Source organism: Semicossyphus pulcher, unplaced genomic scaffold, assembly GCF_022749685.1.
Source record: "Semicossyphus pulcher isolate SPU_LCO1_2020_fin unplaced genomic scaffold, fSemPul1.0.p SCAF_14, whole genome shotgun sequence".
Taxonomy (NCBI): Eukaryota; Metazoa; Chordata; class Actinopteri; order Labriformes; family Labridae; genus Semicossyphus; species Semicossyphus pulcher.
The window spans coordinates 903,880-931,357 of record NW_027211648.1 but is presented as its reverse complement, the minus strand read 5'-3'; the positions used below and the strand labels follow the sequence as shown (position 1 = coordinate 931,357).

The window sequence follows — 27,478 nt, the reverse complement described above, 5'->3', positions numbered from 1 at the left end:
GACTGGCTTAAGAAAGTTAGAACCGGGGCAGGACAGATTAGAAGGTTCAGTACAGTTCAGTGTGCTTCAGCACCTGGTAGCTGCTGGACAAGAACTGCTGCAGCTGCAGTGATCGATCCAAAGCTTTGTGACGAGATCTGCTCTGCTGCTGCAGCTGGCTCCGCCTACGCACAGGTGATGCAGATAGACAGGTAAACATGAAGACAAACAGACAGACAGTTAAAGTATTTGAACTTTGACGACGTCAGACTTTGTGTTTGTGCAAAGCAATGACTTATAATGGTGGTTTTTATGACCTGGTATTGAGCGCTCGGCTCTTTGCTCTGATGGTGTCGGAGTCGTAGTGCTTCTGCTGGATCATCTTCTGAGCCAGTTTCTCCACCTCCTCCAGCTGCTCCCCCTGCGCCTCCAGAGCCTCCTCAAACTGAGCTTGCTTCCTCTGGAGGGTCTCCACCTCCGTCACCGAGCTCTGCACCAACACAAGAGAACAGGCTGATGCTGAGCTGCATTACAGTGACGTAGATTGCAAAAATATTCCTAAAGAAGGAGCTCAGTAGGATTTGCAGATTTGGATATTTGGTATAAATGTCTCTGCAGTGGGCAGACAGGTCGATCTTACCCCGAGGTCCTGGTTGGACAGGAAGGCCTCCTTGTTGCTGAGCCAGCTCTCCCACTGCTCCACTGAGGCCAGGAACACCTGCATGGGACACATTATCCCACAGTAAGCCCACGGTAGCATTACAGCTGTAAAATATTCTATTATCAGTAAACAACATACAGTCCTGACTTATATAACACATATTTTTATTGCATCCTAAAGTTTCTCACAGGGTACAAATGCTGATTTAATAAATATTTTATGGTACTTGACGTCTGATTTCCTCAGATGATCACCTGCAGGGTTCGGGCCTGCTCCAGGGTCTTGCTGCGGTTCAGCCAGGCTCGGTCCAGTCCAGACTTGGCCTCCTCCAGCTGGTTCAGGGCCTTCTGGATCTCTGCCTTCGAACTGTGACCAGATCGGATCAGACCCAGACCGTAGTCCCGAACCGAGTCTGTGCGCTCGGCACGAGCATCGATCTCCGTCTGTAGATTCAGTTTGAGTTCAGGTCACGTCTGGCTCACAGAGATGGTACTCTACCACACAGATTTGGTCTTTGCAGAAGACTCTCACCTTCCAGTCCTGGTGCTCGACGATGAGCCGGTCAGCCTCGGCTCTGGTCTTAGGAAGTCCTTTCTCTGCCATCTCACTGCTCTGTTTCACACTCCACTCCAGCAGGAGGCGCTGGTTGGCTTTGAACAGCTGAAACTGGTGAGCTTCCTGCAGCTTCTCCTTCCTAAGAACACGCCCCAAAATGAGTACAGCTCACTTAGAGCAGCAGGTGTGATTTTACTGATTGGCTTTATACTTATGTGTTTTATGTCTTTATAAACTACTGAAAGTGAAAGTTTTTGCTGAATAGAAACACTAACAGAACAATGTTCTCTAGAAAGATCATCACCTCAAGTTACCGGAGTTTAGTTTGAACAAGGTTAAACTGTTGCTCTCTCACCTTTGTTTCACCTCCGTGTCCAGAGTCTTCAGAGCTTTCTGGACCTCCTTCTGTTTGTTCTTCAGCTTGTCGCTCATCACTGATCGAGCCTTCAGGTGATCTGAGACCTCCTTCTCCAGCGCCTGAGAGGACGAGAGGCAGGAGCTTCACTGAACGGTTTACACTCAAAGACGAGAAAAATGTCCTTTTTACAGGCAGAAACCTCGAGCGGAGGCGACTCACTGGTGAACTGAGAAAATGGGATTCAGCTCAGTTAAACAACGTTTCAAGAAACAGCAACAAAAAGCAGTTTGATAGTAATAAGGGGGTTAAGCAGGGTTAATGTGTCTGTCACTAAAGTGTCTCAATCCCTAAATAACTATTTTTCTCATTTAAAAACTGACTTTAAAGGACGAGCATTACATGAGGAGTTCCACAGGGCTCAATCCTTGGTCCCCCTTCTTTTTTCATTCTAAAATGTACACGCAGTTGATTGAGAAAACATAATCATGCAAACGGCAGGGTTGGGCAATATGGCCTTCAAAAGCGGGTGTTTTCAGGCTGCTGCTTTGTTGAGCAACTCGGAGTGCAACACACTTCTACTAATCGACTAGTTGAGATGCTTCAGTCATGCTGCTGCTGGTTCCGCTACAGATTTTAGCTAATCAAACATTTTCACGGAGCATTTTGGATTAATGTCACATCTATGAATCTCTCCATGGCCTTGTTCCAGAAAGGCTTTTGTGGATTTTAAAATAAGCCCTCCAACTCACCTTTGATCTCTCTTGGATGACCCCAGCCTCTCTCTCGGTTTCCTCGTGACGTCTGATCAGGTTCTCAACACTGTCCACATCCAAACCACAGTCCTGACCCTGCAGCAGCATCTACAGAGACAGCGTCACAATCAGAGTTAGTCTTAGCAGATGAGCTAACATGTAGTTTAAAGGACGTTTTAGATGACTGACCTTCTCGTTGGCTCTGTCTCTGACCTCCTCCAGCTCTCTGATGAGGGCGTGGACCACCAGCGCCCCCTCCAGCTTCTTCTTGTAATTGTTCAGATCTCCGTGGAACTTGCTCCACCTTGAAGAGGAGAGACATGGAGTGTGAAAGCGAAAGTCACAGAGGTTAAGAGATTAAAGGTATGTGTTACCTGTCGTTGAGTTGCTGTCTCCTCTGTCTCACAGTGACCAGTTCTTCATCACTCTGTCTCTTCTCCAGTCTGCCTGCCAGCCTGTTGATGGCCGTGATGTGAGCGTCGTCCACCGTCACGTCCTACAAAGTAAACACACCTTCAGTATATTTGGATCTTGTAGAGTTGTCCTACCACATTACAGCTGTATGGGTAACTGTAAGTTGTTTCTCAAACAGTGCTCTGGCCTTGAACATTTATCTGACAGGACATGCAGAACACCAACAGGACGCTCCCTCACCCCGTGTCCGGTTCCCCTGAACTCGCCGAGTTTCTTCAGCAGCTGAACTCCATGTTCATAATCCTTCCCAACATCTCCAACGTTAATCATCACCTCCTGAAACACAGACGGGTCAGAGAGATACATTACATTCTGTAAACACACTGTGGTTACATCATCATCGTCTCTCCATCCATCCCTCTGTCTCTCCGACCTTTTGTCTGATCCAGGCCTCCACCTCTTCCACTTTCTGCAGGAACTCCAGGAAGTCTCTGTTGTCTTCCAGAGCTTTTCCCCGGATGGCCAACGCCTTCTTCAGCTCTTCCCAGTGGAGCTCCAGGGCTGCTGCACTCCTCTTCACTTCCTTGGACCTCTGGTGGCGAAGGGAGACGAGCTCCTCTCCGGCCTGGAGGTACAGAACAAGAAGATGGTTTAAATTCTCTCTTTTCTTCCTGGCAAACCTGAGAACAGCTTTTTACCTCTGCAGTGGATGAAAAAAATCAAACACATGGGCTGGCTGATAATTGTTCCGTTTTCATGGCTTAACAAGACATTCGGGGCTCATTTCGTCACATCTTACCAGCAGTACAGAAGCGATGATCTGTCTGTGAGCGAGGATCTCGGCCTCAAACACCTGATGCTTCTGGAGAAGCTTCATCTTGGCCTGCAGGTTGCTGAGGTCGGCTTTACCGTCCTCCACCATCTTCTGCATCCGCTCCGACACCCACTCCTCAGCCTGAGAGACAGACAGGTAATCACTTAGAACACGTAGACGGTTTCTGAACACATTGTCACAGTAACATATGAGAAAATCACCATCGAGCTGTTCTTGAATGTGAGGTAGCTTTGTATAATTCATTAAAAGATAAAAATAAAAAACATCTTTGACAATATTTTCACATACAGATGAAGACTCTCTGATCGGTTACTTGATTACCTCAGCAACATCGCGGTTGAAGATACACAGCATCTTGGAAAGCTCCAGCTCCTCCCTGCGTTTGACGGACAGCTCCTTGATCCTATCGCGTCGCTGGAGGAGGGCCTTGAGTTTGGTTTTGACCCGCCCGCTCTTCTCTCGGCTCAGCTGCGTCTTCAGCCGCTCGGCCAGCTCCTTCAGAGAGGACAGCTGCAACACGCACAGAGAGAGGGGAGATTTAAACACTGCAGCACCTGAACCCTGAAGTAAGCATCATGATGTTTGCTCAAACAGATCAGAAAGAAAGAGCTCTAAATGATGGGACAGGAGAAGAGGTGAAACACTGAAACAGGGCAGACCTTGTCCTCCTGGGTGTTGAGCAGCTTCTCAAAAGCTTCATGACGTTTGATCAAACCCTCCGTCTCATCAACAGTGTTTCCCAGAGTGCTGTTCTGCAGCAGGATCTGTAGAGGTTCAAAGCTGGTCAGACACTGTGTGTGATGTTTCTCATTTCCTCTGCGGAACAAACAGAGAGTGTGTGTACCTCCTGTGAGCTGGACGTTTTGTCCATGCTGTTAACATCTCTGTAGAAGACTTGTTCCAGGTGAACGGTTTCTAACCAGCGCTGTTTCTGGTTCCACTGCTGCTCCAGTTTGCCTCGCTCTGCCTGCAGGGCCTCCAGCTTCTCCAACACCTGAAGAATCAACAGTTAGTCATCTCCAACATCAGACTGCACCAAAAAACACCCAGAGATTTAAAGTCTCACCTCCTTCCTGTTGCTCCTGTCCTGATTGTGCAGCTCCTCGCCCACGTCCAGAGTCTGCTGGTACGTCTCCTGTCTGGCCTCCATCTCGGCCCACAGCTGCTGGTGCTGGGCCAGCTGGAGGTCGGCGGTTGCCACGTCACTGATGCTCTCCTCAGCCGCCATCGCACCAATCAGCTGGCTGCACCACAGCAAGTAATCCTTCGCCTGGAGAGCACAAAGACACGTGAGTAAGAAGTGAGATGCATGATGGGAGTATCAATGAAGTTTGATCTTTTGTTTATTTGTCTTCACCGTGTTGAGGAACTGGTATCTCTGGCATGCCAGTTTCAGCTCCTCCTCCCTCTGCTCCGCTTGGAGTCGGAGCTCCTCCCAACGCTCCACCAATTCCTGCTGCACTTCCTGTAGGCGGAGCTTCAACTGAGGCGTGCAAAGGTCCAGGATGGGGTCGACGGCATCCAACTGCTCCTGCAACTGCAACATATAAAAAATCCAAACATCAACTTTAACAGAACTGTGATCATCAAATGATCGTAACAGGAAACACAGTGAGGAGGTCGTGCTGCTGCCTTCCTGGAGAGATGATGTGCAGCGACGCCTCCAGTGTGCAGCCGTATTAAGAGAAACGTCAGTACCCCTACATCATCATGTCATCTCTGTCTGTCTGTACCTGTTGCTCTGTGGCCGCCAGCTCGTGGAGCAGAGCTTCATGTTTCCTCAGCTGTGACGTCACTCCTCGCAAATCCTTCGCCACGTCATCAGGGATGCTCTTCTGTCGCTCCTGCAGAGAGAGAGAGACTTTGACTTAAACATAATGTAAAGTGTGAATGTGTTTCTGATGCATTTATGGATGGATCACGTACCCGGATGAGTGTCAGTGCGTCAGCCAGGTCTTGATAAAAGCGGTGACATTCTTCTGCTCTGTGCAGCTGATCCTGGCGCTCTCTGGCAGCGCCCTTCAAAGTCTCCCAGCATGCACTGCAAACAACAATATCAGAGTTAACGTAAGAAGTTTCTCTTAGAGGCGAGTGGATAAGTGGAAATTTCAGCCATTTTGTTTCATTCCTTTAAAAATTATCGATAGAACACAGCGCTGTCATCAAGGAAAGAATATTTTGGATTCATCTTCACTAGCGTGGGATTGGCGACGTTGACTAACTCACACACTCTCAGACTGTCTTGGTGCACACTGACTGTTTACCTGAGCTGCTGCAGCGTCTCTCTGACTGCGGAGCTCTGAGGATGTTTGTTGCGGATCAGTCCAGCTGCCAGGTCGCTGCAGCTCTGCAGTCTGTCCTCCCCGACTTCCAGCTGTTTCAGGAAACCCTCAAACTTCCCACAAAGCAGCTGAAAAGTCATTCACAGAATTATAATAAATACTTGCTTATGGTGTGCTCAAAACAGTCGGCCACATTTCAGTACAACATGGTGATACTTCCTTCTTTTCTGGCAGCAAAAAGAACAAATGCTCAAAATATTAGTGATTTGATCTTATTTAACTTTCTAAGCAGGATTATGCAACTGAAGTGCTCCAGCAGCAGGTTTATTTTATATGGCTGTCTGATTTATCTGTGCGAGTCGTGTTAACGAGATGGAACCTGAATATGTTGGTAGTCGTTGCCCAGGTCCTGGGACTCTGCTGTCTGCCTCTGCTCGATCATCCAGTCCTCCAGCTCAGAGGACTCCCGTCTGAACTCGTGAAGATGGAGGACTTCCTTTAACCGCTGGCCCCTAAGAGCAGACACACGGGCCGTTAGACACACAGGTACACAGACAGGTGCATGCAGGTGTAGAACTAGAAATGCTAACCTACATGATCAACAGTTGGAGCTGCAGCAATTTCACACAGCTCTTACTAAGATACTATAAACATTAGGAACATTGCAGGAATTTGTGCCAGTCAAATGTGAACACAACAACAACATGATTTCAGATTCAGTGTGACTTCCACTTCCCGATGATATCACAATCTCTGACGTCCATCACAAATTAAAGTCCATAAATCTTTCTTGAAAACAGAAACAAAGGTGCTCCTCGTGACTGCAGAACTGCCGGAGAAACATCCTGTTGTAAAGTTTTCCTCAGTATCAGAGTAACCCAGTGATGCTGTTCAATGAGTACACTGCAAACTTCTACTGGTCCCAGTGTGACTAAATGAACCCCCACAGAGGAGTATGAGTCAGTATTCACCTGAGAGCAGCCTGGTGCTGCAGCTGCTGGTTCAGACTGCTGAGGCGACTGTACGGCCTGCTGAGCTCCTCAAGTCTCCAGTTCTGGACCGCCTGCTCCACCTGGTCTCCTAACTCCTCCACCTCCACCTCCAGCACCTCCAGCTGACCCTCCAAAACCTGCAGCCAGGGAATCAGCACGATATTGTTCACATATACAACACGCTGCTACATTTAACTTCTGATCATACATGTTGTATATAAGCTAAACAATAGGGGGCCTTGTGTGGTACCCTGAGGAACTCCTCAGTGTGTTGTACCTTGTGTTTGGTGAGGAGACTCTGTGTAGCCAACTCGTCTTTGCCGTAGTCGTCGGTGTTCACCACACTGAGCGTCTCGGTCAGCCTGGACTCCAACTCTGAGCAGTCCAACAGCAGCTGAGACGTTTCACATGCAAACAGATTCAACACAAAACCTTCCACAGACAGAAAGCTCTCAAAACTCACATTCTTATAATATTCAATCAGACACCTTTACATTTAGATTCGATCTGTTCTTAACTCTCTGAGCTGATCTCATGCGGATCCAACGTTGTTTCCAAACCTTCTTCTATTCGTAATAATAATCACGTCTCTGTGATCCGCCATCACATCTCACCTGTTCTCTGGTGATGGCTTTGCTCAGGTGGGCTGCCCTCTTGCTACAGGCCTCCTCTAACTCCTCCCACTCTGCACTCAGGTGGCTGCATCTGCAAAATAAAATGGCCACAAGGTCATTTATTGCAGAGATTCTTAAAGTACATGCAAAGGACAGATGCACAGTCGACCCTGAAGAGGAACACAACAGCACCTCTGGAGCACTTCCTCTCCCTCTGATTTGTTAGATTTGGCCAGGCTCCGCCCCTTCTCCAGGACATGGTTCAGGTATTTTTGGTGAGCGTTCACTTCTGCCTGCAACTCCTACGAGGAGACACACGGGCAAATCATTTTCCTTTAGTTTGATACGTTATTTTGATTTTTAGAGGGGAGGATACTCAGTCCTCTTTCCTCCATCTGTGTCTCATTCTGTTTTTTTTTTAATAATGAATTATAATCCAGTGGGGACCTTGTGTTTCTGCATGAGGCTGATGGCTCCAGCCAGAGACTTGTCGTATCCTGTTGATCCAGGTGCAGGAACGTGTTCAGAGATCCAGCTGAGCTCCAGGTCCACGTCATGATAAAACCCAAACAGCAGCACTGAAGCCTCCAGCTGAGCTCGTCGCCGGTCCAGAGGCTTCTGGAGCGACTTGAACCTGAAGCATGAATATCGTCAAATCTACAACTTCTGCTTCATGCCGACTAAACGCAAGATTATCTGCAAATTAAAATGACCACTTTTACCGATTTCACTGGATAAGTGACAATAATCATCTTACAGAGTGAGGTATGTGTCGGTCTCTTTGAGGATCCTCTGTGAGTCGAAGTGATTTGAGGCGAGGTGCTTAGCCCTGCCGACGATGGAGTTGATCTTCTCCGCCAGCTCCTTGGCCTCCTGCTCCAGCTGTTGATGCTCCTACACAGAAAAGCAGAGCGTCTTAAACAACGCTAACATGCTCCAGGTCCACAACGACAATGTTAGGCAAGAAAATTACACTAGAGCGCCTGTGGTCTCATTTAGAGTAAAATGACTCTACTACTGAACGCCTCAGCGTCTCACCTTCAGAAGCTGTCGGCTGGAGCGGAGGTCGTGACCTTTGGCTGCGTTGTTCAGCATCCACTGGATGGCCTCAATCTTCAGCTTGGCATCCTGAAAAGAGAGAAGGACTTCAATAAGATGACACAGAAAACTGCGGCTGTCACAGAGTTTAAAAATGCTGCAGGCTGATTTGAAATCTGAAAACACGTCAGACAGAGATGAAGAGGTGACAAACTTTTATTTCAGTGTGACAGTGAGCTCATAGCAACGCAGGGAAAACTAATAATCCATGATTCTTAGATCAATAAAAAAAAACCTTTTCTGTCTGATATGTTCTAACCACTGAGTCAGTTAATCATTCAGTCAGCTGTTCACCTGTCAGTGCTTCAGTGTTTTACCTGCAGCAGCTCCATCAGCTGCTCCTGCTGTCCCGCCTGTCTCAGCTTGTCTCCTCTGTCGGCCATCTTGTCCTGAAGTCTCCTCCACCTGCTGCTGACCTGAGTGGACTTCCTCCTGATGCTCTGACTGTTGTAGTGCTCTTCAGCGAGCATCTGCTCCCCCAGCTGAACATAAACATGCGTTATCAAAGCTGCATTTTCCTGATCTGATTGGGAACCAGTGAGGAGCAGTTTACCTGAACCAGTCTGTCCAGCCGGACCTGGTTAGCCTGCATCTCCCTCTCAGCCGCCTCGTGTCTCTTCAGCTTCCTGAGGATGTTGTTGGGGTCTCGGTACGACTCGTCCTCCGCCACCTTAAACTTCTCCTCCATCCACAGCAGCAGCTCGTCAGAATCTCTCTGGAACTCCTGAAGGACAAAACATCAAATTACTATCTTATCATAAAAATATGAAGACATGACATTATCTACATTCACAGCTTTGTCATGTTTGAGACTTCACTGCCTCTAGTGGCCGATACCTTCAGCACACACCACGTTATAAAGCTGTTGGACAAAGAGAACAACGTACTGATGATTTAGCCGATCGTTGAGTCGACTTAGAACCAGTATGTGGGGACGTTGCATATCCATATTTGTTCTTCAGTCCCAACATCAGGCCCGATAACCTCATGGTCCTAGCATGTCAGTGATACTAACACAATAATAATACCTGATATTTCTTGGAGGCCAGCAGCTGACTCCTCCTCTGTCTGCTGCTCTCTTTCAGCTTCTTGTTGGCCTTCTGGATGCTCCTGCTCCTCTCCTTGATGCTAAAAGAAGAACATTTAAACCATAATTATCCTCATATCTCAGAACATCTCTCTGTTCTTCTGTAACTTACTGTTTAGCAGCGTAGTGTTGTTGGTTGATGAGCTCCTCACTGCGTTCAGTGAAGTGATCGACTCGTCTGTCTAAAGCCTTCAGGAGACCTTCCAGCTCGTCCTGTCGTCCCAGCAGACTGTGGACACTATCCACCGAGTCCTGCAGCAGTAAACACACATACAACATAAATATACGTGTCATTTATTTAATGAGTCAAATCTGAAGAGATGAATCATATAAACACGGATCAGAGTGAGGCGTCCTCACCCCCACATCTTTGACCCTCAGTCGGGCTTCGTGCCCAGACAGCGCCGCCTCGATCCGATCTCCTTCCTGGTTCAGCCTCTGGAGCTCCACCCCCTGCTCCAGACGCTCCTTCCTACTGGTCCACAACTTGTCAAGCTTGGACCAATCAGCATTGAGTTTGTCAAGGGATTGTTGGATGTCCACACCCCCTGACTTCCCATTGGACGAGCCATGCTGAAGAGCTTTCCCCAATTTCTCCATCTCCTTCAACCTTAACAAACAAGCGCAGGTACAAAAAGAGTTATTTAAAATAAGGTGCTTTTCTGTTTGGTCCAAATCCCAGTCGAAGCTCAACTTTTGTTTCCCATCTTAAAAATTAAATAACCACAAATGCATCTTTCAGCAGAAAGAGAGAGACTGAAACCTAACCTATTCTCCCAGCAAAAGGGAGAACCCAGCTTTCTTTACCTCCTCCTCTGCTGCTCCATTTCCAGCCGGAGCTCCTGGTGTTGCTCCAGCAGTGCGACGGCTGAGGCTACGTCGGTGGCCGTCTCCTCCTGCAGGAGGCGGTCTTGCACCGAGCCGGCCCAGCGCTGCAGCTCCTTGGCCTGCTGCTGGAAGCTCTGCAGCCTCCGGGCCTCCTCTAGGAGCCGCTGTCTGTCTGCCGCCTGGCGCTTCAGCTGGTCAAAAAAAGAAACGAGAGGGGGTCAGATTTCCGGTTCTGAAGTGAATCATTAAAGCCAACACTTTTTATGAAGCACTGAATAATATGTCAAATTATTTCACGCTTTTTGCTTGAGAACTGAACTCAAACCTGATTCAGCAGAGCCTCTAGACCCCGAACCTCCTCCTCGATGGCTGCACTCTCTGCTGGACTGCAGTCCTTCTTCCTGTAAAACAGGAAATGACATCATGCACTTTAAGATGTGTCTAACATGGACAAAAAAAACAACTGGCTCTTCTAAACATTTATATTTACACTTTTCTGCTTTTAAGGTGTCACTAAAGGAAATATCTTTGTTCACATTTACAGTCTTTATTATCATTTTGTCAAAGTCTTTCAAACTAAAACAGCAAATGAAGATTCTACAGTCTAAATCAGACCCGTACATCTTGGCGACGCTCTTCAGGTAGGCGATCTTGCCCTCCAGGATCTGGATGTCTCTGAGGGCCTGAGCCTGGTTCTTCTCCTCGGTCTGCAGGGTGAAGGCGCTGCAGCCCACCTCCACGGTGTCGAGCCGTTCCAGCTGATCCTGCAGCTGAACTTTAGCCTCCTCGCAGCTCTGCAGGAAAGTCTGAACGTCCGCGGTGCTCAGCAGCTCGTGTCCTTTCTCATCCTTCAGCTGCTGGATCCGATCCCACCTGCAGACACCAGAGACATGAGACCAGACTGGCATCAGCACCAGAACCGGGTTCTCCAAATGTGGCTGAATGATGGTATAATGAGCATTTGTGTCGGATTAGGTTTTAGGACTTGTTCTCTTACACTCGAGTCAAATCATCAACTATGTTATCAGAACATTCACGCATAAAGATTCAGGGCCCAGATTTGCACACAGTATGAGATACTTGGTGGGTTCTGGAAACGTCCCCCAATGATCACTGACTCCCAAAGCAAAGATACATTTAGTCTCATTAACACTTTAGACTCGATACCTGGAACAGGACTTAGGTTTCATGTTAGTACCTGCTGGACACTCTCCTCTGTCTGTCCTGGATCTCTCTCTGTTTGCTGTGCCGGCTCTTCACCAGCTCCTCCGCCATTCTGATGATGTCATCTAACTGGCCACGCCCACTCACCAACTCAGTCAGGAAGTTCTGTCAATAAGACAACAGCATCAATAAAGGCAAGACTCTAAATTTAAATCAATCAAGCCTTTAGATATTTCAGATCTGAACATCTTCTAACACATAAAATCATTCATGAACGTGTCGTCCGGAGGAAGTCTGCACCTCGTATTTGGCCTGAACGACTCCCAGGTTGTCGGTGTCGGTGCTGAAGGTGTTCAGGATGTTCTCCTTGTCCTCCATCCACGACTCAAACTCCTGACAGCTGTTGTAGAATCGATGCAGACGCAGCATCTCCTCCAGACTTCTCGTCTTTGACTGCAAAAATACAAAAACATCTCGATTAACTTTTTACTTCCACTTACTTACTTTGCATCGACATCATTATACTTCAAATGTTATATTTCAATGTTAACAAAAACAAACTACATCTCCCATAGTGCCCGTGTCTCACCTTGACCATGTTGTACAGGGAGTTGTAGTCCCTGTCCAGGCTGGCCTGTGTGCTCTCTACAGTCTCTCTCTGGTATTGTGGGTCTGACAGCCATGTTGTCTGGATCTCAGTGGTGCAGCGACGCATCGAGCGGCTTCGCCTCGGACGACTCAACTTCCTGCTTGGGCTCTCTGACACGCCATTGGTGGAAACAGGAGGGGTGGGGGGAGGGGCCTGAGTGAGGAGAAAACTAGTTTTTACTTGAGGTACAAATGACTCATCTTCCCATGTTTAAAGGTTATTGATGACTGATGTAGTTTAAAGATTATTGATCGTACAGAGGCCGGCAGGATGCTCAGGTAGGTTTTAGGGATGAGCTGCTGGTTTCCTCGGCCGTCTTTGGCCAGGACTCGGTCTCCGTCCGGCTCGTAGCTGATGATGGTCACAACCTCATTACGATCCCACTGATACTGACCTGAAACCAGTTTAAAATGAATCACATGTAATGTTTCACAATTTATAATTACAGTATCTTTAAACCTGGGCCCCTGCAGGGTTTAGGGTCTAAATGCCTAATGAGTACACAGCCTCCCTCCGTTGGCTCATTATTGTGTGCTGCATGCTGAGAGCTCTGCAGTGAGACATCACACAGAGCAGTCCAGTACCTCTGCTGTATCTGAAGCGGACCTTGGCCTTGCTGTCCTCACTCTGAGGGGCGGAGCTTCCAGAGCCCCTCCCACCTCTGGCACTGGGTGGTGGTGATGTCACTGGTCCTGGCCCTTCCTCCTCTTCAGACGAGTCGCTGTATTGAGTCATTGTATTCTGCTGAGGCTCCGCCTTAAAAAGACGACAGGTGAAACTTTAGGAATATAAACTATTAAGAAAGTGCTCCTCCTCCTCTCCTGATGTATTCCCTCAGTAAACATGTTCCTAATGAGTTCATGGTCTCAGTCTCTAGTTTCAAGTCTTCTTCAGCACAGCGTGATGTTCATTTAGTCACTGATGCTCCCGTTTAGAGTCACACAGACTGTATTGCATGTGTTTCTTTGGGGTTTGGCTACCTGTGATTGACAATGTCCTGTTCAGTGTTCGGTTGTTGAGTCTGTACTCACAGTCAGAGCTGTCTGCTGCGCTGCGCTCCTCGCCTGCTCAGACAGTCTCTTTATCTCCGAGCCGTATGCCGCCATCTCCTTCTCCAACCGCAGATGGCGCTGCAGCAGCGCCCCTGTGCTCGACTCATCCTTCCCATGATCCTCGCTGGTCAGCAGCGGTTTCCTGTCGCCCAGCCAGGAGTCGGCCTCGGCCACATCTGCAAAGTACTGAACAGACACTGACTTTAACATGTGACACAGAGAGGCCTCCGAGGGGAAAGAACTCCACTATAGAAAGTCCTGAAGGCAAACAACCAGTAGTATTCCATTACTGCGCAGTAACGCAGGACTGGGACATATTCTGAGTCTTTTCTTCGGTATCGTCTTCACCTTTTTGATGATCGGTTCCTTGTTTACCTGTTTAATGGCAGCGGCCGCCTGCAGTCTGCTGCGGTGTCCAATCAACTCGTCGCTCAGGTGGCTCCACTGCTTCTTCAGGGTCCGGATCCACTTCTGGACGGATCGCTGGTTCACCTGATTCTGTTTGGACAGCAGATCCTGACTTCGAGCCAGAACCCCCGTGTACAGAGACTCCTGGGCCTGAAGCTCAGCCTCCAGAACCTGAGAGAGAGTTATAGGATTATTGTATTACATCTATTGGCTGAATAAAGATCAAAGGAACGTTAGGATTTCGCTTCTATCGGCTTGAGTAGGGGTCACTTTGTTTATGGTTTTTAATTCCTTATGGTGCAAAAAGAAAAGACTGAATATAAATGTAAACGAGCACCTTGTGTTTGTGTTGGGCCAGCTGGATGTGGTTCAGGTCTCGTCCGAGTCCGGCCGTCTGAAGCCTCAACCAGCGTTCATAAAGCCACGCCTCCAACTCCTCACAGTCATGGAAGAACTCAAACAACCTCAGCTGAGCCTCCAACTGTCTCCTCCTAACAGAGGAGAGGAGAGGAGAGGAGAGGAGAGGAGAGGAGAGGAGAGGAGAGGAGACAACAGGGTAGAGGGATGAGGAAAGATAACAAGAGAGGAGAGGGGAAAATAAAAGTTGAAGGGAGGAGAGGAAATAAGGAAACAGAAGACATAATGAGAGAGGAAGAGAGAAGGAAACAAGAGAGGATATGAGAATAAGACACAAGAGAGGAGAGGAAAGGAGGAAACAAAAGAGGAGAGGTAAGAAGAGTAAAGGAAAAGAGGAAACAGAAGACGACAGGAGAGTAAACCAGAGGAGAGGAGAAACATAGTTATAGGACAGGTGAACACATTGTATAAAGAAGTGACACACACCACTGGTGGGGGTTAGCAGAACGAACCTGTTGCTGCTGAGGGACACCAAAGATTTATACTGGGTGTCAAGAGCTCTCACTCTGCTCTGAATCTGCTGACCGTCTTTCACTTTCACCTGAGAGGAAAAGTCAGAGAGATGAGTGAACAGCCACTGTGGATGTGGAAGAAGTGCTCGGCCCTTGGACTTCAGTTGAAGCAGGCATGGAGTGTTACCTTCAGCACTCTGCTGCTGATGGCGCTGATGGTTTCACCGTGAGCTGAGATTTGGGCCTCCAGGATGTCCTGCTTTTGGAGGAGAGAATCCACCTCCGCCAGCTGTTTGCCCATTTCAGAGGAGCTGGCCTGGGCCTGGAGACGGAGAGAGGGAGAGAGGGAGAGAGGGAGAGGAGACAGGAGGATGGGGGAGAGAGAAAAGACAGAATTAGTTGTAGATGTATGGATGAAAATGTTGTTTCAACTGTTAGATATTTTGAAATTCAGCCCATCTCAATACTTTTATTCTGAAAACACAACAATCCTTCCTGTTTCCTGATGCCACCTTTTTTTAATTCCTGCACAGTTTTCTCATGATGGACAGAATGCATCGTCACAGTTTGAGTGTAAACTCACCTGCAGCTCCTTTACTTCCTGGGAGACGAGCTCGATGTCTCTGAGGACGCTGAGATTTTCAACTACGTTTCCCAGCAGCCCTCTCTGGTCCTGGAGCTGCTGCAGAAGGTCCCTCCATCTATGACTGATGCTCTCCTCTCTGACAAACACACACAAAATAACATAATGTGTCGTGTCTTGTACACATCATAATGATGTCTTTGTTTGTCGTCCATGTTCTAACATCAGCTTCATCTTGTACTGGCTATTTCAAAGGCCCGTTTAATTATTACATCCTGTTTTATGGCTGCTGACTGAAGCAACCTACGCGAGAAGTTCCAAACCAATATGTACCCGAAAAAACTGAGCCCAGGTTTTGTCCAAAGTTAGTTTAAGTTTAAGTCCAGCCGTACCTGTAAGTAATCATTCAGCCCAGCACCTTCGTTCCTGCATCTAATGGAGATAACAGGAGGTGGTCTCTTTCTCTCACCTCCTGATGATCTGCTCCTTGCTGTGGTAGTTTCCTCTCTCAATCGTTTTGGCCATGTCTCTCAGGGCGGAGAAGCGCGGCTCTCTTGCCAGAGCGTCGGTGGCCAGAGCCTCCAGACGCCGGCCGGCCGCCTGAGCCTCCTCCAGGGTGGTGAGACCTCGGATGTCCTGCCTGCGGATCAGACGCAGCGTGTCCTCCAGATAGCTCTCCCTCAGTGCTGCCTGAGGGACCAAACATACATCAGAGGTTCAAAGAGCAGCATGGAGGGGATTCCACTGATTGTACTTTGCATGTCTTACACTGTGAGAAAGACAATCTTCATATGTTTGATCTGATGAAGTTCTGATTTAGGAGGCAGTTGTTGTTACCTTCCTCTCAAACTTCTGAGCGAGCTGCTCCAGGCTCTCCAGACGGAGCAGCGCCTCCTGCAGGGCTCGCTCTCGCTCGTGTTCTGCTCTCTCCAGCAGAACCCAGCTCTTCTCTATGTCACTCAGGGTCTTACCTTCACAAGCAAACCACAGGAGACAAACTGATATCAGATCAAATGCTCATTAGCTGTCATCAAAGTGAGGTCACAAGCATTAAACGTGCTGTAGTGGGAATATCACCATATTTGATGGCTAAATTAAACATGTATGTATCTTTATGCATCGCACCTCTGTGAGTGTAAATGAGTGTGTGTGTTTGTGCGTTTTATACCCTCTGGAGGATTGTAAGCCCTCTGGTTGTTGGCTGCCAGCTGAGTCTTCAGACTGAACAGATGAGCTTCAATCGCCCCACGCTCCTGCAGACGCACACAGACAAAATGTTAAACAGGAGAGGGAGAGTAAAATCTGGCATAATTATCCATGCAGGCTTATTTTAATCTAAAGTTTCAGGCAGGTTGGTGTTGTTAGAAGGAACACATAAACGCACAAACACAGACCTTTATCAAAGAACGTACAGATAAAAGCACCTTGGCCTACACACAGAAAAACACATGCAGAAACAAATCATATAATAATAATGACACAACAGCAACTCCAGATCATGACAGCTTATTCAAGTGTCAGTTAACCAGTTTATCAGATTTAGGGAGTTTACATGTGATCCACGTCCTGTGTTGTGGGTTGGTGTGTGTTGCACAACAGGAAACAGCTGACTGCACAAACGCACTTTAGCCATAATTACATTACAATTATTGGATAAGCAGAAAGAAGGGCGAATCCACAGACTGTAGAGTCAGCTGTTTGTTGTCGAGCAGCTTCGGGGCTTTAAATGATTTGATGCATTTAATAATAAAAGAGCCTGAAACTCTTAACAACAGTGACTGATTTGACCTGAAAGCTGACAAACAAACCAAAGTGAAGGAAGGCTGGGTAGGTGAAGGTGATGCTTTACTCTCATGATGTCATCCTACCTGGTATTTAGGAGGTTTCTCCACCGTTCTGTAGGTCTTGAAAGCCGTCATCAGCTTCTGCATCTCCCTCACAGAGTTCGGGAAACGTCTGTCGTTCAGCTGCACCACCTGCAATCAGACGTTCATCATCAAGTCCAGCTCCGACAGACTTTCATCACATTGTTTCCTCACATACAAACCAAATTTACATTGTTGATTAATCTATCAATTATTTTGTTCATTAATCGATTAGTTGCTTGATCTGTAAAATATCACAGGACTGTGTTAAATGTGGATTCTGTCAGACACGAGGAGAGAAACTGGAAAAGCTGAAGTCAGATTATTTGGGTCTCAAACTGATTAATCAATTATAAAAAAAATAGTGAGCGACTAATTTAACAGTTGACAACAAATCTATTGGTCGCCGCTCTATAAACCCAAAAACTATCGTAGATATTTGTACCTTTGTTTTGATCCAGTGAAGCAGATTTGAGACCATTCTCTCATACTGGACCTTCATGGCATCCAGCTCCATCAGCATCCCAACGATCTGAGGGCAGCAATAGAGACAAGAATTATTCTGCTGTCCCAACTACAACAAAGGAAGTCCTCGCTGTTAGTATTGGGAACATTTGGAAACAATCAATACCAATAAGTCTGGTGGTTAAAGAACTTTGACACATTAAGCTGTGTATCATCAGCATAGCGATGGAAACTCATCTTTAAAGTGAGTATTTAGAAGTATACTTAGAAAGCTAAAGGTGCTAAAAGGTGGCTAAAATGTTAATCTATCTGAGCTGTAAAACATGATGTAACACTCAGGCACTTGTATCTTAAAGCACCATGTCATCAGCATAGCAGTGTAAAGTGCAGATAAAGACAGTAGGCTTGAGATCGAGCCTAGAGGAACCTCACGAGTTATTTCTGAGGGTTTTAAGAAGTTATTCTCTTTTGAAACAAAAAGCTGTAGAGACACATAACCAACCTTCTGATGGAATAAGGACGAAGAGTCTTTCCTGTACTGCCTCTTCCCCCACTGACGACTGAGACTTCCTCCCACTGACATACTGTTAACCCTGAGCATATACACCTACAGCATCCAGCTAAACACCTCAAAACACACCTGAACACTTTTACCTACTTAACTTGAAACACCAGAAAAGTTTTTTTATACATCACATACCCTGAATGCACCTGGAAACACCTGTTCTGTACACCCGTTATCTCCAATTTAAGCCCAAAACATGGTGGCTGAAAACTCTTACATACCTGAAACACACCTGAAACACACTTGACACTTCTTACATCTGATTTAAGCCTGAATTGTCTCTATTTAAACTTAGAATGTACCCGGAGAACACCTGTACACACCTGGTCCTGGCAGAAAAACAGCTGAAAATGCTTCTAGATACCTTCACCAGGCCAGATCCGAAGCACACCTGTGATTTAAGCATTTTGAGTCTTTATTGAAACCCCCAGAATACCTGAAACACACCTGGACTCACCTGGTGCATACAGTTTAACTACTGATGACGCTTCGAGATAACACAACTACACCTGAAGCACACCTGTTACCATCAAATTGGACCTTGAAAGCCTTTGCCCACAACTCTACATACAAACAATGTACCTGTGACATAACTGGACCTACTGAGCTGCAAGTAAACCATTGCTATGTGACCCCAGGTAAATCACTGGAGCTGGACATACCTGGTTTACCTGGTACATAAGCGAAAACAGCCAACATTGCTTGAGCCTTAACCATCACAACAAAACATGAGGAGGCTGGTAAATCAAACAGTCGAGGCTCCTGACCACTGAAATACTTTAACACATCAGATATCATTGACACCGTCAGGACATGTGACAGGTGTTACATCGAACATTTTCTGTGGATAAACAGATCAAATAAGCACACAGGAATGTCTCTTTAAAAGCTCTCCAGTTAATTAACACCTGGAAAATGAAGGTACGTCATGTCTCACAACGTCTCAAAATTAATATCGTCACACGTTCCAACTCTGAAAGTGGAAATCTGTAGCTCCTCCTGAGGAAAGGAGCTGATGACTTTCCACACAGCAGCAAACATCTGTATCTGACCGGGGCGTGGTTCAAAGAGCTGAGTCCCAGAATCGTCTAATTAAATCCTCACTGAGCTAAGAGAGTAAGAACAGTAGGAGCTAATACAATGTTAGCATGATCTGTTTTCCAACACGTGTACCATGATTCAGTGAAGAAACAGTTTAGCATCTATCAAAACAAACATGTAATCTGAACACTCCAACAACTGGCTGAGCTTCTGAACAACAACAACAAAATAACTCTTAAATCCTCAGTGAAATCCTAAAGTAGTTTAGGTTCGATGAAGCCAAAGTATCATCCTCTCATCTTCGCCCCGTCTCTCTGTGAACAGCAGGTGCAGGTGTGTAGCTCCATGTTAGCTTGGTAGCGGTTAGCTCTGTGAATGGCTCTGCAGACTGTTCTCAATGTGATCTGCTCTGATTAGCTTAGTGTCTGCAGCCCCGCCCACTGTCACCTACACTGCATAGAAAGGCTCCACTTTCACCTTAACAACTCACATGAAACATCACAAGCACTGACCCTATGAAGCTTAATATGCATGATTTAGTGCTGCTATTAACAGGTGGAAATGTATGTAATATACCTTAAAGTTGGTGAGTATTTATTTATTTGGTTATAGCTTCCATTTTGCAACATCCCCCTCCTGTGTGTCTTTATAAAACCTGATATAAAACCTTTTTATAGCTGCTGGTTCTGGTCAGTGTCAGTGGAGCTGTTAAGAGTGGTGTGTGTGTGTTCTGCTTGCTGTAGCTCTGTCAGCGGGGGACTTCCTGCCCTGTCAGTCCTGAATCTAATCCAGCAGTAATCCACACTGACTGACTGACAGGCAGGAGGTGGAACCTGGAGGATTAGAGACACTCAGCATGTGAGTGTGTGAGCCAACGGAGGGAAAACAGGAAGTGAATGATTCTACAGTTACCTGCAGGACGCAGACAAACCATGTGTGTTTCAATCAGACAGGTGCTGCATTGCTGTTCCTAAAGCAGCCTGCAGAGGGCGGAAAAGACCACGGCTTGGATCATGCGAGTGTCTGGAAGTCTGCTTTCACTACAACTACAAGCACATAGCAACATTATGTAGCACTAAAGATATCCTGAATTAGTGTTCACTACTGTATTTTCTTTTACTTGCCATATTAGAGAACTTCAGAAGGCATAGGAAAACACATCCACACACTTCTTATTAACTAACATGCTCCTACATTCTGTGATCTATTTGATACAAAGACTCCACAAAGAACATAAAAAGCACAAAGAGATGAATCCCTAAATGTGTTTAGAAGTCTGTGAAAGTTAAGAGAGTCAGCATGAAGGGAACAGGGCCAATAAAAACATAGATGTGTATCTTCCAAAGGTTCGACTTGTGGAATAGCTGCAGTCCTCTGCAGGTGCACATATGTTGGGTTACGTGGGCGAACAATCTAACTGTCTATCTATGATGCTGAGTCTATTATCTTAAAATACGTGACATTATAAAAGCAAGAGATGCCCCCTGTGCAGTAAGACACCACTGAAAGTGTCTCTTGCTGTTATTTAAATTAAACTACGTCTACAGTTTAGAGGGCAAATGTCTCTAACAACTCATAGACGTCAAAACGCAACAAGAATTGCGAGAAACTGGTTTAACGACTGAAAAGTGTCCTTTATTAGATTTAACAGGCTGATGTTTTGTTTTAAATCTGAATCTATAAAAAAATTAATAAAGCTGTTAGATAAATTGAGTGAAATAAAACAATAATTCCCTCTGACATGTAGCTGAGTGGAATGTGAGTTAAGTGTGTGATGCCTGTATACTTTGAATGCGATATACGTTTGTGGTATCAGTGCTGCCCCCCGGTGGTGGTTCAGACCTTGGCGAGTCTCTTCTGGATGGTCTGTCCCTGCTTCATCTTGGAGAAGTAGTGGTAGTACAGAGACACGTATGTCATGATGGACTTCTCGTCCGGGTGAGGGACCACCATGTCCTCCACCTCCAGCAGCTGCATGATGGCGAACTCCCGCTCCGCCACTGAAAAGGCGTGTTCCAGGTTACGGCGGGGGTCGCCGCCATCAAGACGGCGGTAGTCAAACAGGTCAGGCCTCGGATGGACAGAGAGGGAGCGTTAATGGAGAGGAATAAGGAGGGTAGAAAAAAATGTGTGTGTGTATGTGTGTGCGTTACCTGTGTGCGTGGATGAGGGCGTTAAAGGCTAGTCCGCTCCTCCAGCTGGACGAGAAGTCCTGCACGTCAACGCCGCTGTAACCCGCCGTTTTCCTCTGACACCAGATAAGCAGAGCCTCCTTAGCCGAGCGACGAGCCACACTGCCTCCACCATCCTGAGGGAAGAGAGAGAGGAAAGGAAAAAGAAAGAACGGTAAAGAGGAGAGGAAAGAAAGAACACAAGACAAGGACAGGAGAGGAGGGGAAACAAACGGCAAGGAGTAAAGATATAAAGAGCCAAGTTCAAGAGAAAAGGAAAGAGGAATGAGGAAGGGAAGGGTTAAGGAAAGTAGAGAAGCAGTAAGGGGAGAAAAGGAAAGGAAAGAAAAGAGAGAAAAGGAGATGTCATAAAATGAAAGTAGAAGAGGAAAGAAGATGATAAGAAAGCAAAGGAGGAGAGGAAAAGAGAAAGACAAAGAAAGATCAAAAGACAGGAAAAGGAGAGGGAGGAAGAAAGTGGTAAAAGAAAAAAAACGAGAACAATAAAAGCGGAGAGGACAAATAATGGAGAAAGACAAAAAGGAGGGAAGGAGGGGGATAGGAAGAAGCGATTGACAGAAAAATTAAGGAAAGAGGAGAGGAAAGAAGGAGGAGACAACAGACTTTATATTTTTAAATTAAAACATGCACAAACTATTATTTTTCAGATAAAAGTCTTCATATTTTTACAGGTTAACAGAAAAGTCTGGAGGTTGTGGTTTTACCTCTTCCAGGTTTATGGGTCCGATCTGGAACCTGAGGATGATGATCCACAGCAGACCCAGGATCAGCGTCCGATCTCCATCCACCACATTCTCTGGACCAATCAGATCCACCCGAATCTGACAGGAAGACAGGTTTGTGTAATGCTTGTGAACAAGCTTATAAACGGTTTATTTAACATGCTGCTAGTGCACGTGTTAAGTAATTTTATGAGGAAACACATGAATGAATGACTTGGACAGGTGAGTTAGCTTGGTTTTTGTCTCTGAATGACTTGGACAGGTGAGTTACCTTGGTTTTTGACTCTGAATGACTTGGACAGGTGAGTTACCTTGGTTTTTGACTCTGAATGACTTGGACAGGTGAGTTACCTTGGTTTTTGTCTCTGAATGACTTGGACAGGTGAGTTAGCTTGGTTTTTGTCTCTGAATGACTTGGACAGGTGAGTTACCTTGGTTTTTGACTCTGAATGACTTGGACAGGTGAGTTACCTTGGTTTTTGTCTCTGAATGACTTGGACAGGTGAGTTAGCTTGGTTTTTGTCTCTGAATGACTTGGACAGGTGAGTTACCTTGGTTTTTGTCTCTGAATGACTTGGACAGGTGAGTTACCTTGGTTTTTGACTCTGAATGACTTGGACAGGTGAGTTACCTTGGTTTTTGACTCTGAATGACTTGGACAGGTGAGTTACCTTGGTTTTTGTCTTTGAATGACTTGGACAGGTGAGTTACCTTGGTTTTTGTCTCTGAATGACTTGGACAGGTGAGTTACCTTGGTTTTTGTCTCTGAATGACTTGGACAGGTGAGTTACCTTGGTTTTTGTCTCTGAATGACTTGGACAGGTGAGTTACCTTGGTTTTTGACTCTGAATGACTTGGACAGGTGAGTTACCTTGGTTTTTGACTCTGAATGACTTGGACAGGTGAGTTACCTTGGTTTTTGACTCTGAATGACTTGGACAGGTGAGTTACCTTGGTTTTTGACTCTGAATGACTTGGACAGGTGAGTTACCTTGGTTTTGAGGAAGCCGATGGCGATGCTGTTGTTCTCCAGACAGTGCACTCTGAGTTTGCGGCGGCTGGGCGGAGGCAGCGTCTCTCTGGAGATGAGCTCTAGCAGACGAATCAGATCGACTCCAGTCTTCAGCTCTGTGTAAACGTCAGTCAGCTCCACCCGCTCCTGCAGGAGGTGCAGAACATTAAAACTGATCTTTTATTCTGTGATATCCAGTTGGGACCCCAAACCAGTATTTTAACAAGAGAGCTCCAACAAAACTGCTACAGGTCAACATTCTAGTTGGTTGCAATCTTGATATCTCAATCAATCTTAAGCTAAATTTTAATTGAAATGGCCAGTTTGAAAACAGACATTATAACAAGAAAAAACATCATTGTTCATTTGGGAACCTGACCGTTGATTAAAAAGACTTTCCCTACATGGACCAAACAGAGAGATGCGTTTTCACTCCAATATAACTTTTTTGCAGAACATGAAATACAACAACGTCACAATGTTATAATTTCCTTTAGCAGACACTTTTGTCCGAAGTGACGTGCATCTGTAACACAGAAAACCAATGCATGAGTTCATGTAGAAATGACGTCATCACACAGTTCTGCCAGCAGAAAGTTCATCTAAGAAAGCAGCCCTCTGAGTACCCTGGCCATGGTCATGTCAAAATCAGAGCACATGTGGCTGCCATATGAAGTGTGTGAATATTCCCCCTCTAAGACCCACATCATTAGGAAAGGATTTGAATATTTTGTGAACCCTCTGCATGTTACATAATGTGAGCGTTAAATGTATACAGAGAACTTTAACTGAACTTTGCTCTGTGACCTGCAGGAAGTTCAATGTTAAAACACTAATTTGTCATAAATCATCGTTGGAGTCGAGCGCTCCTTCCCCTGAAGTGTGTTACATAACGTCTCCGTCCACTCTGCTTCAGGACATCCTGGTTATCTGCAGGTCAGGTAACACCTTACAGCTTCTCGAGTGGAGACATTCCTACAAATAGATGAGTGTCGTCCTAAATTTAACTTTGTCCTAATCTCGCTGGGACCAAAAGTCAACCCACAACTTTCACATGACCACAGAGACCTTTTCTAATTCACGACCCCCCAAGAGACATTTGTACAGAAGTTATGTTGAGTGATGTGTTTGGGTGTAACACTGATAGGTAGGATTTCAGGTTTACAAATGAAACAGGAAGCAGAGCTATCTGCTGCCTTTTATAGGATTAACTTGGTTTGAGTTCCTGTTCCAGAGAAGATAGCAAAGAGATTCACAGTTCATCACATCCAGAAGAAAATATGACATTAAATTATGTATCCGTCATAAAAGTCTGAAATAACTAGAACAAGATATCCTCAAGGAAACCAGTCAAGGGGTGTTATGGCATTATATTTTTACATATACTGGTAATTACATGATGGTAGATAGACAATCTGAGCTAATTCCATTAGAGTACTTACTTATATAATATAAGGTAGTTAACAAATGAACCTACATTTTACAAGTCAAATCCACTTTATGTCTAAATCTCCAGGAAACTAGTTATAAGCTGTTAGATAGACTTATGGTTAATGGTCTAAAAGTACATTATTATTTATTTATCTTTGATTAGCAAGATAACAAATGAGCAACTGTCAGTTAAGGCTAGCTTAATCAAGCTAACTGCACTGGTGTTAGCTTATCCTAGCCAAACATTTCGTAGCTCTCAGTCGGTGAAAATACTGGATTTATTTCGCGGCCTTGAAGACATCACCAGTAACTTTATAAATGCCTCTAAAGATTCAACCTGCAGCTGGATAACATCTAAAAGTCGCGGTTCAGTGAATCCACTACGGTTTACGTTGTGAACATGATGTATACGTCATACTACGTACGAGGGATTAAACTGAAATCAATTGAGCTCAAACATTTTGGTCTTTCAGGCGTTCAGAAATACATTACAGGGAAAACGAAAGATATTCAGACTCACCGGACGAAATAAAATCTTCTTAGCGCCTTTAAAAGTTGGTAAAAGGCGATGTCAGGTGAGTGTACAGTACCAGAAGACATGATTTACTCAATTTCAGAGGCTTTGGCTTCAATTAATATCCATAAAGGTAAATACAAATATGGCGCGGAAATTCTTCCTCACCGCCTAACTGTAGTGCTGCTCAGCAGCTGCGCACTCGGTGCTGCCACTGGTGGCCAGAATGTATATTACAACAGCAATGCATTTTTAATAAGTGGAAACTGAGTATATCGGCTCCAGTGCTGCGCAAGGGTATAACTTTGAGGTACTTGTACTTAATTTAATATCTTAGGACAGTATTACTCTGCAGATTTTGATTATAAAATTATGATGTATTATGATGTGTTTGTGTTTCGTTTTTGACCTCAGTGCAGGATGGTAAACAAACAGCTCCAGACCTTATGCAGGATAAGAAGGTGAAGTAAATGTGTGTTAAAGCTCTGAAGGATTTTTCTCTCCCTGCTGCAATCCTGCAGAAATCCCAGAGGAATTCTGGGAATGAAGAGCAGCAGCAGTGTTCAGCCAACAGCTTCATCAGTCATCCAGTTATCAGAGAAAAGACATGAAATCAAACCCAGACCTACGAGAGCCGACTGGAATCTGACAGCTGCCCAGACACGAGACAGAACAACACACAACATTTACATTCTCTGCTACATGTGTCGGTTATCATAATTGATGATTACTGTGTGTATTTATGTGTGCTATCAGCTGGTATAGACTGTAGGTTATCTGGCGGGGACGTAGCTGATATCAGGAGGAATAATACTGACTTCATCGCTGCAGGAATCAAACGTTCTCATTTGTTTTAACTTCATACTTTATCACACTGAATCTTTAAGCTAACACCAACAGAGAAAGCAGTATTCAGATCCTTTATTTGAAGTACAAATATAACCTAAACGCTTTGAAAGTGCTCCACTGCAAGTTTAAGTCCTGCATTTAAAAAGAAGTGAAGAAAAAAGATGAATCCCAGATTCTTGCATCTGAACCTGATCCAGGACGAGTCATTGTGAAGAAGAGAAACAGAATAATGCTGAGTGGATGCTTCCTGCATTAATGTTGGTTACAGTAATAATAACAATAATGAAGCCGCCTGCATGTGTCTGCAGACTGACTGAACAACAAACACAGACAGAGAGCCAGCATGGAAACACAGCAGGACTGAAGGCTCTGCACAGGTCAGTAAATCACACAATGAGCACTTTTACTTTGACACTTGGGTTGATTGATATTTTACTTGTAGTTGAGTATTTTCAGTGTGATGTTGGACATTTGGAGGAAAAGCATTTTAACTGAAGTCTTAGATGATATAAAAGCATGTTTGTTTGTTGTGGCCAGAATAAGTTGGTGAAAGAAGATCTGTGTGTGTGACCTTTTAACCTCAGTGTACTCAACATTTTGTTTTGTTCTCTTTCTATCTCTCGTCCTGTCTCACCCCGTTCTTGTAGAAGACGCTGTTCATCCACTTGGTGAAAGTTTTCTTCTGGACCGCCATCCTCTGCTCCTGCAGCTCCCTGACCCGCCCCGCCCCATCCTCGTCCCCGTCCATCCTGAAGAACACAGACCAGGTAAAGATCAGTATGGACATTTATTTGACCCTTAATGATCAACTGCAGATAAAAGTTCAAAATCAAGCGTATTTAATCAAACGTGTAACAAACATTAAAATGCAGGAGCTTTAATGATACACACAAAGTGTACGAATCACAGGGACGAGTGAACATCAGAGGAGGTGGAAGAAGTCCTACAGGTGTAAACAATTCTGGATTGTTAACACGGATAAAAGTTCATGTTATTAAAAAAGTTTTACTTGAGGACAGTTATAGGATCGAAATACACATTAAATATACTTAAAGTAGCTTTCATTATGCAGAGCAATATATTATCATTATGTTGCAGCTAACGGTGGAGCTCATTTAAATGAATGTTTAAACTTCTGGGTTGTTAAATCTACAACTACACTAACATGTAAAAGTTTATTTATATTGTTTAAAATTATTATCAGTATCTCAGTTTTACTGTTTTTACAGGACTAACACAGTTTTTCTTTCACTAACGCAAAGTTCAGTTCATAAATGCATAAATGAAAAATGAGCTGGAACAGAGCCGTCTGTGTCTTTGTGCTGACAGGTGAAGTCACACCTTCAGTATGACACTGCTGTAAAAATTCCTCACCTCTCATAATCCATGCTGTGTGTGTGTGTGAGAGTGTGTGTGTGTGTGTGTGTGTGTGTGTGTGTGTGTGTGTGTGTGTGTGTGTAGTCACACTGTGGTTTTACTTCGGAGTTCCTCTTGCAAAGCAGTTTTTTCCTGTATATTCCTGTTGTTTCCCTTTTTTCTGATTCTTTGAGGTCATTTATAAATGAATTAAAATCTAACCTATGTTCCAGAAGGATCCACCTGCAGTCACCTAGTTTTAGGACTTCACTAGAAAGAGGTGAGA

The 27,478-nt window shown here is 45.3% G+C and overlaps 1 protein-coding gene across 1 annotated transcript in view; it reads right to left on the bottom strand.

Annotated features, from left to right (window-relative positions):
• The window catches only part of sptbn5 (spectrin, beta, non-erythrocytic 5), a 38,337-nt gene extending 11,747 nt beyond the window's left edge, over positions 1 to 26,590 (bottom strand). The window contains exons 1-57 of the mRNA XM_069662022.1: positions 26,471 to 26,590; positions 23,022 to 23,189; positions 22,013 to 22,129; positions 21,270 to 21,424; positions 20,959 to 21,187; positions 17,491 to 17,577; positions 17,049 to 17,156; positions 16,349 to 16,433; positions 16,018 to 16,151; positions 15,650 to 15,870; positions 15,181 to 15,319; positions 14,785 to 14,919; positions 14,598 to 14,686; positions 14,066 to 14,219; positions 13,696 to 13,899; positions 13,300 to 13,506; positions 12,853 to 13,024; positions 12,526 to 12,662; positions 12,209 to 12,421; positions 11,920 to 12,072; positions 11,654 to 11,784; positions 11,077 to 11,328; positions 10,781 to 10,856; positions 10,435 to 10,646; positions 9,988 to 10,237; positions 9,740 to 9,879; positions 9,569 to 9,668; positions 9,094 to 9,264; positions 8,858 to 9,022; positions 8,481 to 8,570; positions 8,200 to 8,336; positions 7,890 to 8,076; positions 7,635 to 7,744; positions 7,443 to 7,533; positions 7,106 to 7,222; positions 6,808 to 6,965; positions 6,216 to 6,348; positions 5,819 to 5,964; positions 5,481 to 5,595; positions 5,288 to 5,398; positions 4,912 to 5,091; positions 4,621 to 4,824; positions 4,399 to 4,548; positions 4,214 to 4,318; positions 3,876 to 4,064; positions 3,519 to 3,674; positions 3,153 to 3,344; positions 2,960 to 3,055; positions 2,680 to 2,801; positions 2,495 to 2,609; positions 2,303 to 2,413; positions 1,551 to 1,672; positions 1,172 to 1,334; positions 895 to 1,083; positions 620 to 697; positions 297 to 469; positions 74 to 164 (exon numbers count right to left, since the gene is read on the bottom strand). Coding sequence (XP_069518123.1) covers positions 74 to 164; positions 297 to 469; positions 620 to 697; positions 895 to 1,083; positions 1,172 to 1,334; positions 1,551 to 1,672; positions 2,303 to 2,413; positions 2,495 to 2,609; positions 2,680 to 2,801; positions 2,960 to 3,055; positions 3,153 to 3,344; positions 3,519 to 3,674; positions 3,876 to 4,064; positions 4,214 to 4,318; positions 4,399 to 4,548; positions 4,621 to 4,824; positions 4,912 to 5,091; positions 5,288 to 5,398; positions 5,481 to 5,595; positions 5,819 to 5,964; positions 6,216 to 6,348; positions 6,808 to 6,965; positions 7,106 to 7,222; positions 7,443 to 7,533; positions 7,635 to 7,744; positions 7,890 to 8,076; positions 8,200 to 8,336; positions 8,481 to 8,570; positions 8,858 to 9,022; positions 9,094 to 9,264; positions 9,569 to 9,668; positions 9,740 to 9,879; positions 9,988 to 10,237; positions 10,435 to 10,646; positions 10,781 to 10,856; positions 11,077 to 11,328; positions 11,654 to 11,784; positions 11,920 to 12,072; positions 12,209 to 12,421; positions 12,526 to 12,662; positions 12,853 to 13,024; positions 13,300 to 13,506; positions 13,696 to 13,899; positions 14,066 to 14,219; positions 14,598 to 14,686; positions 14,785 to 14,919; positions 15,181 to 15,319; positions 15,650 to 15,870; positions 16,018 to 16,151; positions 16,349 to 16,433; positions 17,049 to 17,156; positions 17,491 to 17,577; positions 20,959 to 21,187; positions 21,270 to 21,424; positions 22,013 to 22,129; positions 23,022 to 23,189; positions 26,471 to 26,584 — 8,349 coding nt within the window. The 5' untranslated portion in view covers positions 26,585 to 26,590. The remainder of the gene's footprint in view (positions 1 to 73; positions 165 to 296; positions 470 to 619; positions 698 to 894; positions 1,084 to 1,171; positions 1,335 to 1,550; positions 1,673 to 2,302; positions 2,414 to 2,494; positions 2,610 to 2,679; positions 2,802 to 2,959; positions 3,056 to 3,152; positions 3,345 to 3,518; positions 3,675 to 3,875; positions 4,065 to 4,213; positions 4,319 to 4,398; positions 4,549 to 4,620; positions 4,825 to 4,911; positions 5,092 to 5,287; positions 5,399 to 5,480; positions 5,596 to 5,818; positions 5,965 to 6,215; positions 6,349 to 6,807; positions 6,966 to 7,105; positions 7,223 to 7,442; positions 7,534 to 7,634; positions 7,745 to 7,889; positions 8,077 to 8,199; positions 8,337 to 8,480; positions 8,571 to 8,857; positions 9,023 to 9,093; positions 9,265 to 9,568; positions 9,669 to 9,739; positions 9,880 to 9,987; positions 10,238 to 10,434; positions 10,647 to 10,780; positions 10,857 to 11,076; positions 11,329 to 11,653; positions 11,785 to 11,919; positions 12,073 to 12,208; positions 12,422 to 12,525; positions 12,663 to 12,852; positions 13,025 to 13,299; positions 13,507 to 13,695; positions 13,900 to 14,065; positions 14,220 to 14,597; positions 14,687 to 14,784; positions 14,920 to 15,180; positions 15,320 to 15,649; positions 15,871 to 16,017; positions 16,152 to 16,348; positions 16,434 to 17,048; positions 17,157 to 17,490; positions 17,578 to 20,958; positions 21,188 to 21,269; positions 21,425 to 22,012; positions 22,130 to 23,021; positions 23,190 to 26,470) is intronic.
• Between the last annotated feature and the right edge of the window lie 888 nt (positions 26,591 to 27,478).